This window comes from Cavia porcellus, unplaced genomic scaffold, assembly GCF_034190915.1.
Source record: "Cavia porcellus strain 051 isolate PalLab524CR breed Dunkin Hartley unplaced genomic scaffold, mCavPor4.1 scaffold_4, whole genome shotgun sequence".
Lineage (NCBI taxonomy): Eukaryota > Metazoa > Chordata > Mammalia > Rodentia > Caviidae > Cavia > Cavia porcellus.
The window spans coordinates 116,175,876-116,189,219 of record NW_026947487.1 but is presented as its reverse complement, the minus strand read 5'-3'; the positions used below and the strand labels follow the sequence as shown (position 1 = coordinate 116,189,219).

At 47.2% G+C, this 13,344-nt stretch overlaps 1 protein-coding gene across 3 annotated transcripts in view; it reads left to right on the top strand.

The window, feature by feature from the left end:
• Cdh13 (cadherin 13) overlaps positions 1–7,578 on the top strand; it is a 1,022,569-nt gene extending 1,014,991 nt beyond the window's left edge. For all 3 annotated transcript variants that reach the window (XM_063247740.1, XM_013158918.3, XM_063247739.1), the window contains 2 exons: positions 122–341; positions 6,034–7,578. In XM_063247740.1, coding sequence (XP_063103810.1) covers positions 122–341; positions 6,034–6,058 — 245 coding nt within the window. In that variant the 3' untranslated portion in view covers positions 6,059–7,578. The remainder of the gene's footprint in view (positions 1–121; positions 342–6,033) is intronic.
• Positions 7,579–13,344: the final 5,766 nt, after the last annotated feature.

The window sequence follows — 13,344 nt, the reverse complement described above, 5'->3', positions numbered from 1 at the left end:
AATTCTAGCCATCCACTGACTGTAAATTAAAATGCAGTCCGTGATGTGCATTTTCGGTTGCTAGGACCTCCTGGTTTTCCCGGGGCTCTGTCTTCTCTTCATGGGGATCCTTGTCTTTCAGATACGCACGCCCTGGTGAGCCTGCTGCAGAACCTGAACAAAGCAAACTACAACCTGCCCATCATGGTGACAGATTCAGGGAAACCGCCCATGACGAACGTCACAGACCTCAGGGTGCAGGTGTGCTCCTGTAAGAACTCCAGAGTGGACTGCAACGCGGCGGGCAGCCTGCACCTCAGCCCCACCTCGCTGTTGCTCCTCATGCTCTTCAGCTTAGTTGTGTGAGTTGCCTTAACCTAGCACGGGTGTCACCGTGGTCACAGACCCCTTTGTGTCTGAGAAAATTGCTCCCTCAGGAAACGTCCGTCTGTAGTTTTTATGCAGGTACAGGAGAAAATCTTACATGTAAAAGTGCTCCAGCTAACATTAAAAGGCATTTTAAGAGCCCTTTGCTGGGCCCTCAGGGGAAAGTGCCAAAGTACTCTATCCTCCTGCAAACAGGGAGACAGCTGCAGAATCCCACCCAGCCCCTCGACTGGAGCTCATAAAAATGTGCCTGGGTCGGTGACCTGGCCGCCCACAGGGCTCTTTCTGCCTTGTGCAAAATAATCTTTTACAAGGTTAAAGTCAGTATTATACCTTTCGAGGAACAGTCATGAGAATTCACAGATGGAGTCTGAGCTATAAGAAATGATAAATTCAGCCAGGCATAGTGACACACACCTGTAATCCCAGAACTCTGGGAGGCTGAGGCAAGAGGATCAAACGTTTGACCTCAGGCTTGCTAAGTTTGACTTAGCAAGACTCTAGGTCATTTTTTTAAGTTGTGTTTTTAAAGGCTGGGGATGCAGCTCAATGGGAAGACCCTAGGTTCAACCCTCAGTACCTTACAAAAAAAAAGATAAATTTATAATTCATAATTTTTCACTAACATATAGTACTGTTATATAATGAAGCATTTAAACAAATGAATCATTACACTGAGTAATATAAATGTCAGCATAAAATGAGCACTTGTCAGTATTTTCCACGTTTGCAGTAATAATCTGATTTTAACCTTAGCAATATCAGCCCTTGCCATCCAAAGGACTCTGGGACCTTGGTGTTTGCATTTTGGGAAATCCTCACTGCAATTTTAAATTCAGGAGTTGACAAAAAGGGAGGGCAAAGGCATTATAACCTAATGACAGCAGTCAGTGGGTAAATGGAAATCACACGTTGCCACGTTGGGCGCCCTATGTATGGGTAAAGCTCCCCCGGAGGGATCAGACCACTGTGTGAAGACCACGAAGGGGAATCCCAGCTGTGCATCACTGTCTCTGAGCATTTCCACATCATCCCAGGAGGACAAGTCACCTCCCCCACAACTCGCCTCTCCGCACAAAGTACTCTGACAACCACGCCGGCCATCACCAACACCACTGGGTCCACACCATCCAACACCAAAGCCCATGGTGCCCACACCCGAGACCTGTACCTTCCCTGCCACCCACTCCCACTGCAGCCCCTCTGCCTCACTGGCCTTGGGTCCTAGCTCCATGCCTGCATGAGAACTTAGGGAAAGGCGGTAGAAATCGGGACACCTCTCCCCACTGGGAACCCCCCTTCACCTTCTCTTGTCAGCCACAGAGCATGAAGGGGTAGAGATTGTAAGGAAATAACCAAGCCTCACAGGGATGGACACAGGGCTACGAATGAGCAGGGACACTTGGTGCTGGCAGATCCCCAGCCCAGGACTCCTAGAGTCTGCACAGCTCCCTTTGTGAGCAGGAGCTCCCTGCTGCTGGCTCTCCTGGTTGATTTGCTAAGCATCACCATAGACAGGAGGTCACCCTTCACCTACCAGCTAAGAGGAACGAGAGCGGGTCTCAACTCTGTCTGCACAGGAGCCCCCCAGGAGGAACTTCTAGTACATATCCACCTGCTGGCCCCTCAGCTGCTCCACTGGAAACCCTGGAGGTGTCACTTAGACATCGGCCCATTTTAAAGGCCCACCAGGTGACTCTAAGGCACTAGACAGTGGAGCCACCCTAGTGAGTGATCTCTCCTGGAGCAGAGGCTCCTGGACTTTCTGGCAGCAACCCCCTGGCCAGCTCCCCACCCTGAACATGCTGGGTCCCCTGGTTTACTGTCCTATGAGACAAGCGAAGGGAGGTGAACTGGAGAATATCATGTCGGAGACATAGTTAACTACCACTAAATCTGGCAAAATTTAGGGGCAGAGGTATTTTCTGAACACCCTGAAGCTAGAATTCCAACTCAGTCAGAGCCTTGGAAAGAGTTTTAGAATCAGGGGAGGGAGCTGATACAACCTGTTTGCTGTTTCTTTAAAGCAGGGTCTACAGACCTGAGCGCACAGGCCAAATCTGGTCCACAACCCATTTTTATAAATAAAACTTTATTGGGACACAGCCATGCCCATTCCCTGACATGCTGTCTGGTTGCTCTCTGCTGCAGTGGCAGAGGTGGGCACCTGGAACAGACACTACGTGACCTGCCAAGCTGAGAATGTTTACTATCCTCCTCTTCATGGAAACATTTTTGCCAGCCCTTGCTTTAAGCATTGTCTGTACCTCTAGTGGCTGTGAGAGCAGACCCCATTACACAGCATGGAGAGGGGAGAGGGCTTTCTCCTCTCCCCAGATAATATTCAGATGTGGGGGACTCATTGACCAAATTCCCTGGTGCTTGTGGCTTTCTTCTATGTTGGTCTGCAGTTTGATCCCACTTTATAGATGAGAAAACTGGTGCTCAGAAATCTCCCCAGGTCAGTAAGCAGGGAAGTGGCTCTCACCACCAGACCGCCTCCTATATGGAAATAAATGAAAAAACACTCGCATTTATCGTGGTACTGGAGACTGCTTTATTGCAACTGAGAATTGAACCGCGGGATCTGCCCATCCTTCTCTGACATCTAAAAGTAAAGGGAATAAAACTAATGGCACTGAGAGTAATCAAAAATGTAAATGGAATTATTGTTACTGTCAATTCAGCTGCGTAAATTACGTGCTGATGGCATGAAGGGCTGCGTAATTCTTCCCTGAGGGCCCACCCGGTGCAGCAAACCGTGCCTGATTAAACCCAGCCTTGGCTTCCCAGCCTGGCTCTGAGCAGCTCGGTGCAGTAAGTCTTAGGAAGACACTGTTTTGACCGTGGCTTTAGGCTTAATGAATCAGAAATGGCAGGAATAGAAAAGAAAGATCAAGTGAACCATTCTAACAAGAACAAAATTAAATGTCTCTATTTTGGGGGAATGGTGGGGAGCTACTACAGAAGAGTCTCCATCACGATAGAGTTTAAAGAGGCCACTGAGATGAGGCAAAGACAGTCACTAAACTATTTTATTTTATTTTATTACTTGCCACTGTCAGGCCTGCCAATGTGAGGGCTCAGTGTGATGGATTTCGGTGACAGCACACATCATGTAGCCACACCCCCAACCCAGAGCACCCCTGAGCTCCTGATCCTCCTGCCACTCAAGCCCCACCCTGGTCTGCTCCTGCTATGGTGCTTTTGCCCGTTCTAGGGTTTCCTAGGGTGTGCCAGGGCTTGGTTCCTTTTTGCCGTGTGCTCCTTTACACTGTGGGGAGAGACCCTAAGCAGAATGGGCTGTCCCCTTACCTGCGGATGGCTCTGAGTGTGCTTTGCAGAGGAGCTGTGGTTCCTAACACAGTGTGACTCCGTGGACAATGACAGTTGACCCTTGAGGGATTTCCATGTACTGTGCACATGCAAGCTCAGAGCTTTACATAAATTATATAGATTACCTCGTGTAATCACCCCAGCAGCTCCAGGAGGTGGGATCATTTACATTATAGCTTAAATTGACTTAAAGCAGGAATCAGAGATTCTAATTTGAAAACAAAGGGCAAGAGACTCATTTAGTGGATTTTATTCAGTCCAATTTTTTAACCCATTGTCCCCTCAGGGACAATTGGAAATGTTGAGAAACCTTTTTCATTCTCATAACCAAGAGGAGGCTACCAGTGGCATCTAGTGGATAGTGGCCAGGGATGCGACTGGGTGTCCTCCTATGCACAGAGGTCATCCAGCTGCAAATGTCACTGGTACGGACACCAAGGATCCTTGCACTGGTCTCTAGTGAAAAATAAGCATTGGAAGCACTGACCAAAAAACTATGGACAAAGATATAAAGATATAAAGCATTGCAGCACCCTGAATATAAACAGCTCTTGACATTTAAAACATAAAAAGGACGCTTACTGGACTTGACCTAAGAAAGCATCTGAAAGAAAATTCTTCAGAAATACTCCCAACTTTCCAACTGTCTTGCCAGTTGGCTAATGAGATCCGATGGCCGCGACGCGGAAAGTACGGTCTCAGCGCACAGCAGTGCTAAGTGGCTTAGCACCAGCCCAGTGGCTGGGCCTGCTGGATGACAGCGCGGCTGGCTCAGCCCCACCAGGAGCGACATAGGCCAGCTGAGCAAAGCCCTTGAACCCTTCCTCCACCCGCTTCTTGATGGCACTAGGTTGTCCCTCACCAAAGCCCAAGACTGAAGAACTAGCAGCCGTGACAGGGGGAGAGAGATTCTGCAGATGGTGAGAGCCATGCCCCGGGCTGGAACTCGGTGCTTTTCTTTGTGAGAACTGCACAGATGCAGAAGCACTTTGCAAGCCGTGGGTAGCAAAATTGCTCTGTTGTGAGTGCAGTGTTGCCTACCTGTACCCCCAGATCCCCGGGGGCTGAGGCAGGAGGATCGCAAACTTGAGGCCAGCTTGGGCAACTCTGCAAGAGCCTGTCCCAAAATAAAATTTAAAGGGGGTGTGAGTGTAGCCCAGTGGTAGAACACTTGCCTAGCAAGCAGGTGGCCCTGAGTTCAAACCTCAATACAAAACAAAACACAAAACAACACAGACAAAGCTTCTCCCCAACCTAACCCTGACCCTGCTGACCCCACTTAATGGAACAGGTCACAGGGTTCTCACTGGACGGCCCTCCCACTGGCCGGCAGGAGGAGCCCTGAGCAGGCAATGGAGCTCAGGACTCTTCAGTCACCCTACACAGACATCATTCTGACTTTACTATTTCAACGATCTGGTCTCCTAACCTGCAGTCCTCAGACCCGATGCCTTGTGTCCTCTTGGGAGCACAGAGCCTCCCACCTATGAGGCCCCCAATGATGTCCTCGTCCCTGGAACCGGCAACCATGTCACCTTAGCCAGTAAAGGAAGCTGTGTGAGTGTGATGAAGTTAGAACTTGGAGAGACAGAAGAGGCAACATCACTGTCTTTGAAGATGAGGAAGAGGCCGCAGTCCAAGGAATACAGGCGGCCTCTCAGCAGCCGAGAAGGGGAAGGAAGTAGATTCCTTCCTGGAGCTTCTGGATGGAACACAGACCTGATCATGCTTTTAACGCCGTGATTATGTCTCATTTCAGACCAGTGACCTGCAGTACTATAAAAGAATTTATGTGTTTTGTTTCAAGCCACTATATTTGTGGCCACTAGGTATAGCGGCAAAAGGTAACCACGTACCATGTTTGAAGAACTACCAACATATCTCTTGCTGTGTGACTATATATATATGGCAGACATCAGTCTCTGAGCTACAGGATCAGCTCATTCATCACTTAGCGCATCTGTGCTAACATACAAGATATAAGGCTCATTGTAGCAACACTTGTAGCTGCTGTGGGTCTCAGAGGCCATGTCTGGCATCTGTGGCCAGCATTAGCGTTTGCAGAGACCAGCTTTCCGGTAGAGGGGGTTGGACCCCAGAGCTAAGCACAATTTCTACCACTGAGCTGCAGCCTCAGCCCCAAGTCTGGCTTCTTAAGCCATACACCAGCAGGACTACTTAATTCTGTCTTCAAACGTCAGGCTAGATGGGGGGGGGGGGGAGTCTGATGTTTGTTATAGTTTGTCAGTCAATCACTTATCTGGGTTTAGGCAAAGTGTTTTGAATTGAGCCGTGATGTTCCTGACCTAACTCTGAGCCTCCTCCATGCAGGTCTGTGAGAACTCCTGACGTCTGAAGCTTGACTCCCCAGTTTCCATGGCAACGGGGGAAAAAAGAAAAAAAAATTCTATCCAAATCTGAAGATTGCCGTTTACAGCTATCGAACTTCACAACTAGGCCTCAATTGTTCCACTTTCATTTTCTTTGCAGTTTCACTAGTCTGTACTTCACCGTTTTGAGAACATCTTCTTTTCTCCTTTGAGTAACGGGCCCTTCCGAATTTTTGCCGAATGTTTAACGATCATGACATAACTTGACCTCCTGGGGCAGGAACACTGACTACTTTCCCGATGTGTTGCCATGTTGCTAGCCAATGCTGCACACATCCAGCTGTGTCTGTGGGTTCGTATTTGTATATGTATGAGTATCTGTATGTGTATATACACGGTATTTATATAGAGAGACTATACAGGAGAAGCCTAGTTTTGATATGTTGTTCTTCCTCGAAAGGTTAAGCAGATAGAAGCTAAGACACCTGAACCCCCGAGGACCTCAGCCAAAAGCTCAGCACAAGACAGGCCACAGAGCGGTCACTGTCACCATGAAGCTACATCTCCATCAGCCCCTTCAGTCTGAGCGCTGAATGCTGACCAACCAGCCAGGCAGGTCCACAGAGAGGGAGGGCACTGCCACCAATTCCCATTGCCACCAGCTGCTGTGATCCTTAGCCAAGGCAGAGAGCTGCAGGGCAGGAGATCGTGCCAACAAATGCCAAGAAAAGGGCTGAACTATTCTTTCATGGGCATCCATCTGCATTTGTATGCACCCTGAATCCAAGTCCCACTGGTCCTTATGGCCACACGGATCATGGTAGAAAATCTCTCCCTCCTCAGTATACGCAGAGTTGCAGGTGTCAGCTTGGAGGTCGAAGGTACCCAGGAAGAAGCCAGCAGGTACCATCTTGTATACACATATATACCCACATGTATAGACATACATTTATGCACACACCCACTGTTCGTGTCATATATACAGGCATAAAATAGAGTAAATACAGGTAGTTTTAAAAGTACCCTTTTGTGTGAACCGACTACCGTTGTTTGCAAACCTGACAATAAAAGATGTTCATTATGTCTGACAAGTAATTGATTCTCATTCTGTGAGCATGTAAAAGTGAGGGGAACGTTAGTGCTCGTACTAAGATTACCTTCTTGTTGATAAGCTGTACGTGACCATCAGAGCTCACACCAAATTTTTCTATCAAATAAAACTAGTGACAGCCTGTGGCTTTTTATTAGCGCTCGCCACAAACTAGGGTAAGGTAAGTGTCTTAGCATATTTTAATGCAGTTGCTTACTAAAGGTTTTAACCACACGCGCGCACACACGCTTTCTTATGCAATCTATGTTTGCCCCTGTGCTTTTCAGTTCGCCTTCTGTAGGAAGTAGAAATCACCTGTTTGTTGTCTTTGTTGTAGTGGAATTATGCAGCTAGAGCTCCATATATTGTATTGGTTTCAATAGTAAATCTTTTTGGAACATATAGAATGCAGAGATTTTTTTTTCCATTGAAATAAATGGGTATTGGTGGTTAAAACTGCTGGACAGTAGCCTTTCTCTGATTTTTCTGTTGTGTCTAAAGTCACTGACGCAGGAGTTCACGTCTGTGAACCATCCGGGATCCCCTGCGCATTGTCATTAGGTAAGTGAGCCAGAAGCACCAGCTCACAGGATGGGAACTGGGCTGGCTTGTCTTGTTCACCTGAAGGACACGATCTAAGCTGTCGCAGTAGCTGTAAAGTTGACTCCATAGTCGTAAACCCCCGGGGAACATCTCACTTTGATCACCTTGTTAAGCACTGCCATGTATCTGTAGACATGGGATCTACTCTTGACCAAGTCTCGTTGCTTAGGATGGAGATGCCGCACCTTGCACAGGACAGGGTCATCTCCCATCAGTGCGTGGCCCCTGAACCGGGTGAGGGAGTCTAAGCCTGCACCATGACCCACATGAGATTCCCTCCTCTGGCCTTCAGGGCATGACCACATGCCTGCCTGATGCACCTCCTTGGCCCCCTCCAGCCAGGACAGAGGAGAATGCACACCCTGGAACAAGCCAAGAAGCATCTTCAGATGGCCAGCCGGTGGGCAGCCTGACTTCTGCCTCATCCAAACGTTCAGCCTCCTGCATGAGCTCGAGCCGTCTGCAGGAGACACACAGGTGCTGAACGGCCCTGCACTGAGGAAACGGGCGAGACTGCAAGCCCGGGGACTGTCCTGCACTATGCAGGACAAACCGGGAACCTCATTTAGCCTAGAACACGGAACAGGAGGAGTAAACTATGTGCCTCATTAATAAGCAGAGGGTACCTCGGCTTCTCTTATCAAGACACAGATGTGCCCGTCCTAATCTTTTCCAAAACAATCAAACCAAAGTAGACCAATTTACAGAAGCTGCACTGTTAGAATCCTAGGATGATTTAACCCATGCTAGAATATGTTACACTGTTTACCGAAGGCAAAAGCAGAATCAAGACATTATTGCCAAATATTTGAGTCCAAGTTCTTAAAAAAAAATCAAGTAAAAACCAGAAACTACTTTCCCCCATTACTGAGCACGCTAGGGGTGTGACTCAGTGGTGGAGCACTTGCCTAGCATTTGAGACGCCCCAGACTCAAGCATGGCCCCACAAAAAATCAGTTCCTGAGGGTAAGACTGAGTGGACAGCTAACCTTCGCCACTGTTTTTATTAACACACAACCACCTTCACTGATCAAAAAGTACCTTTCCTCACCATTGTACCTAGGATACCTTAATTGTATCAGATCATTTTTAATAAGAATATGTAAATGTTCGCTAATTGTGATCAAAGTTACCTTCCATCCTGCCTTTCATTGAGCGTCTTTTCAGGCAGACACACCCGCTGTGCCATCAGCAACACCAGCAGACCTGAGCATCAAAGCAAAATAAAACCAGCTAAGTTTCCTAGCAGGTATCAAATAAGGCTTTGATGCTCACAGAACAGTGTGAGAATTTTTTGTTAATTCATTCTAGACTTTCAAAATGTCACTTTAAACAGTCCGGTAAGTGGAATGATCATGTACCCATGAATTTGTACAGTAGCTCAGATCTCATTTCAGCCAAAACAAAGACATCGGGGTCTTGATCTTGAGATGTGACAGAAAAACACCTTTAAAGAGTCCTTCGATGCTGGCTGTGGTGCAATTCTAGCCGCGACATCATGATACCAAAAAAGTCCGAGCTGGGGATGTAGCTCCTGCCTGCCTGGCAAACACAAGGTCGTGAGTTCGATTCCCAGTACCAAAAGAAAGTCCTAACACCAAAATGGGCTAGTGCTCTTTGACTGCTTTTTACGCCCCTCACTACACAAAATCCTCTAACACATCAGCTCATCGAATCCTTCCAACAGCGACCTGGGGCAAGCACCATTATCTTCAGCTTATGGACAAAGAGAACAGTCAAACACTTGCCCAAGGTAAGTGGGAGCCAGACCCCAAATCCAGGTCACCTGGTTCCAGGGTTCGTGTTCTTCTCGCCATGTTACAGTACCGCACTCAACTCGGCAGCAAATCCAGGCAAGGTGCTGCATAACTGTTCCTCTAAAGCCAAGAATAGTTCTTCCTACGTCAAATTCGTTGCCCCTCCTATGTTTTCTCTTACTAATGGGTGAGTCCAGGTACTGGAAACTTCCACAGTTGTGACTATGCCCAATAAAAGCTTAAAATAGATATTTAAAGACAAAGGAAAATGGTGAGAATAGAAGCATGCATGATAATTTCAAAGAAATACTTAACTTCTATACATTAGGCCTAAATCTAGAGCTGGGTATGATCGCACACCCCTGTAATCCCGGCACTTGTGAGGCTGAGGCAGAAGGATCTTAGTGAATTTCAAGCCAACCTAGGTTACATAGCAAGTTCAAGGCCAGCCTGAACTACACAGCAAGACTGTTTTTAAAAATCTAAATAAATAAATCTACCAGTAGAAATCATTTAGGTAACACTAAGCAGGCAGAAAAGTCCCATACCTCATCACCATCCCCACATCTACTGTGGGAGGCTGGCTAACGTGGCCAGCTTTAGAACCACTCTGTGACTTCCCAAGTCCTCCCTGGTCCCTGGTCCCTGGCAAGATGGGGGCTCATCAGGAGGCATCAGACTGCAGCTGGACAGCCTGGAGAGAGCCCCGTAGAAAGCAGAGGCTGAAAATTCCCGCTGTCTCTACAGCTTTCCCATCCGTACTATAAAGTCCCTCTAGATCTTTTTTTTTTTTTAATCGGTATCGGGGATCGAACTCACGACCACCTGCTTGCAAGGCAGGTGCTTATGCCGCTGAGCTAAATCCCCAGCCCCAAGTCCCTCTAGTTCTGCAATGTACACACAGTAGGAAGAGTTGGAGATGGAGGCAGGGCTGTGTGGAAAAGAACAAATGTCAGGCACGAGTCTCCCCTGCGCGATGGCAAAACGTTATTTTATCCCCGAGATAAAAATTTTCTGAAATTTTAAGTACACTTTATCATAGATACTTAAAAGGGATAAAAATGTATCATTTTAAAATATTTGATGATTGCAGGTGTCAGTCCTAGAGCCAAAGCAGAATTACCATAGCTGTGCTATGTAGCTGCAAAGAAATTTGAAATTTATGTGTGAAATATGCAAATAAAGGTTACCTGGGATTTTTCCCCATGTGTGCTTGGTCTCAGACCATCTTTAGAACAACAGAGTCCAACAGTGAGAGAGTAGGGATTCAGTTCTTTAAATCGTCCCAAGCAAGGTGACCCTACGGGGATCTGGACCCTTCTGGAGCTACGGCTTCACAGCCAGGCTCCACAGACAGGAGTTTTGACTGACATTTTGTTTTCTCCACAAGTATTTTTCTTCTTAAAATACAATGCTATCCTCTGAGAGTTACGGGGATAAAACAGTGGGCTTGGGGGTCCCAGGAAAATTGGAATGGCCGCGAAAGGGTCAGAAGCCAGAGCCCCCCAGGCCACCACATGGCGGAGGTGTTGCCCCAGACTGCACCTGTGACAGCCACATGGCCACCAGGCGTCAAAGCAGCTCGAATCAGGGACCAGGGAAACAACGAATGGGAAGCCCTCTAAGGCCCTGCGGTGATCACTGCTGCTCGGCTCAGGGGAGGCCAACACAAAAGCCTCATCACCTGTAGACACAGGGAGAAAGAAAGGCCTTCCTTACTCAAAGAAAAGGGTATTCGGATGGCCCAGCATGAGCCAAAGAACTGTCGCGACAATACCCTATCTCAGGTAAAACCAAACTGTCCTGAAAGGCGAAAAGAGAATTAGTGTGCAATTAATCTAGAACGACCCCTCCTGAAATCTTGCTAAGAACACACGAGACAACTACAGCATTAAAATAAAGGTTAAAAATGAGAGTTGTTCACAGCTGAAGTTTAAAGGTTAATTACCAGTGTCCTACACAGGATACAGGCTAGAGTATCAGGGATACAGGGATCAGGGATACAGGGGTTTCGTTAATGCAACCATCTCCAGGTAGGTTCTGTGTGTCAGCCCACAGGTGCCTCGGCTGTGACCGTAAATCAGTGAAGCTTTTGCATAAAGCAGCTGTTTAACAGATCTCTGTCTCCATATGAAGCAAGCATGCCATCTTGAAGTGCAAAAAATAATTAAATAAAGCCTGCACGAAAAGTGTCAAGTTTGTTTTTTGTTTATGTTCTGAAAATTTCAATTAGGATCAAAAAAAACCCTTGAGCCTCCTGCCAGAAAAAAGAAAAGTAAATAGAGAAGGAAGGAACAAAGGAATGAACTCCCTAAGTCCTCGCTATTGTGTACTCTCACATTTCAAGGTCAGATTTGACTAGAAACGTAGGTGCAGCTACCCATGTTTCAATATCGAGGAGTCAAGGTTCAAAGTCAAAAAGTGAAGGCCTTGCTGGTCTTGGCTACACACTAAACGACTTATGAACTTTTTATAAAATAACCAGTACATTCCAGAGGCCAACGCAGGAGGAGAGCCACAAGGTCCAGGCCAGCCTGAGCACATAGTGAGTTCAAGACCAACCTGAACTGATAGGGAGACTGTCTCAACGTTAATAAAATGAAATAATAACAAGAATGCCACAAATTTAGAATGATATTATTTTACCAACTGTTATGGGTTGTAACTTCCTCCAAACAAGATCTGTTGATACTCTAGCCCTCAGGAGCTCAGAATATAACATTATTTCAATTATTTAAAATGAGATCTTATTGCAGTAAGGGTGATCCCTTAATCTAAAATGACTGGTATCTTTACAAAATGAGAGACACACACAAAAGAAAAAAGTCTGGGAAGACAGAAGCAGAGACGGGAGTCTCTGCCTACACCCTAAGGATGCCACACACGCTGGCCACCACCAGAGGCTGGAGAGACATGGCACAGGTCCTCCTTCAGAAGAAATCAATCCCGCTGATGCCACGATTTTAGACTTCTGGCCTCCAGAGCTACGAGCAGATAAATACCTATTGTTTTATGTCACCTCGTTTGTTACAGTGGTCCTAGAAAACTAATATACCAATCCTCGATCCCAACATTCTTAAAAAATGGCCATAGCAAAAATAAATTCATGCTTGAAGAATGCGTGCACAGAAGCCTAGGCAGTGTCCTCACGGCCCCCCAGCCTCCACCAGCAGCAGGCACTTGGCAACGGCTGGAAGGCATCTTGGCCTGACTAGGAAGGATGGAAAGGAGATGCCACCAGCATGTAGCGGGTCGAGTACACAGTACCCTGGGCACTCTTCCTCTTCCCCTGAGCCCAGCAAGAAGAAAGAATGATCCGGCCCCAAGTCCAGCAGTGCTGCTGTTGGAAATCCCTGCTCTAAGCTGAGGAAGCTCAAGAGAATTTCAGAGTGATACAGAGAAAAATATATATTCAGAAAAGTCCTGCATCTCTTACTTCCTAAATCTGATCTTGCTGAAGTTTAGCTCCTCTCTCCAGCTTCTAGAACTCGTAAAATGGTGAGAACAGGGGTCTTCTGGAGGTGAAGTCAGAACACACTTATGTTTCAACCAAGTTGTCAAAGTACTAAAAGTACTAACCAAACCCCAGCAAACAGCCACGGATGACTTTTTTAACTGCACAGGTGGCATAGAAAGATCTCTCTGTCCAGAGTGAGGTGTGGTCGGAGGGTGCAAGGGGAGAGCCGTGGAGAGCAGTCAAGTCGAAGGCCTCCGCGGCCACTCTGGTCCAGCTCTGCTACAGAGACGCTGGTGGACCTCAGCGTCCCTTAAGCAAAGCTCCAACCGAAGCTGACCCCAAACACAGTCCTCGAAGACCTGTAAATTGGGGATCGTGCCAGGCCTACAGTCAGGACCTTCCCGG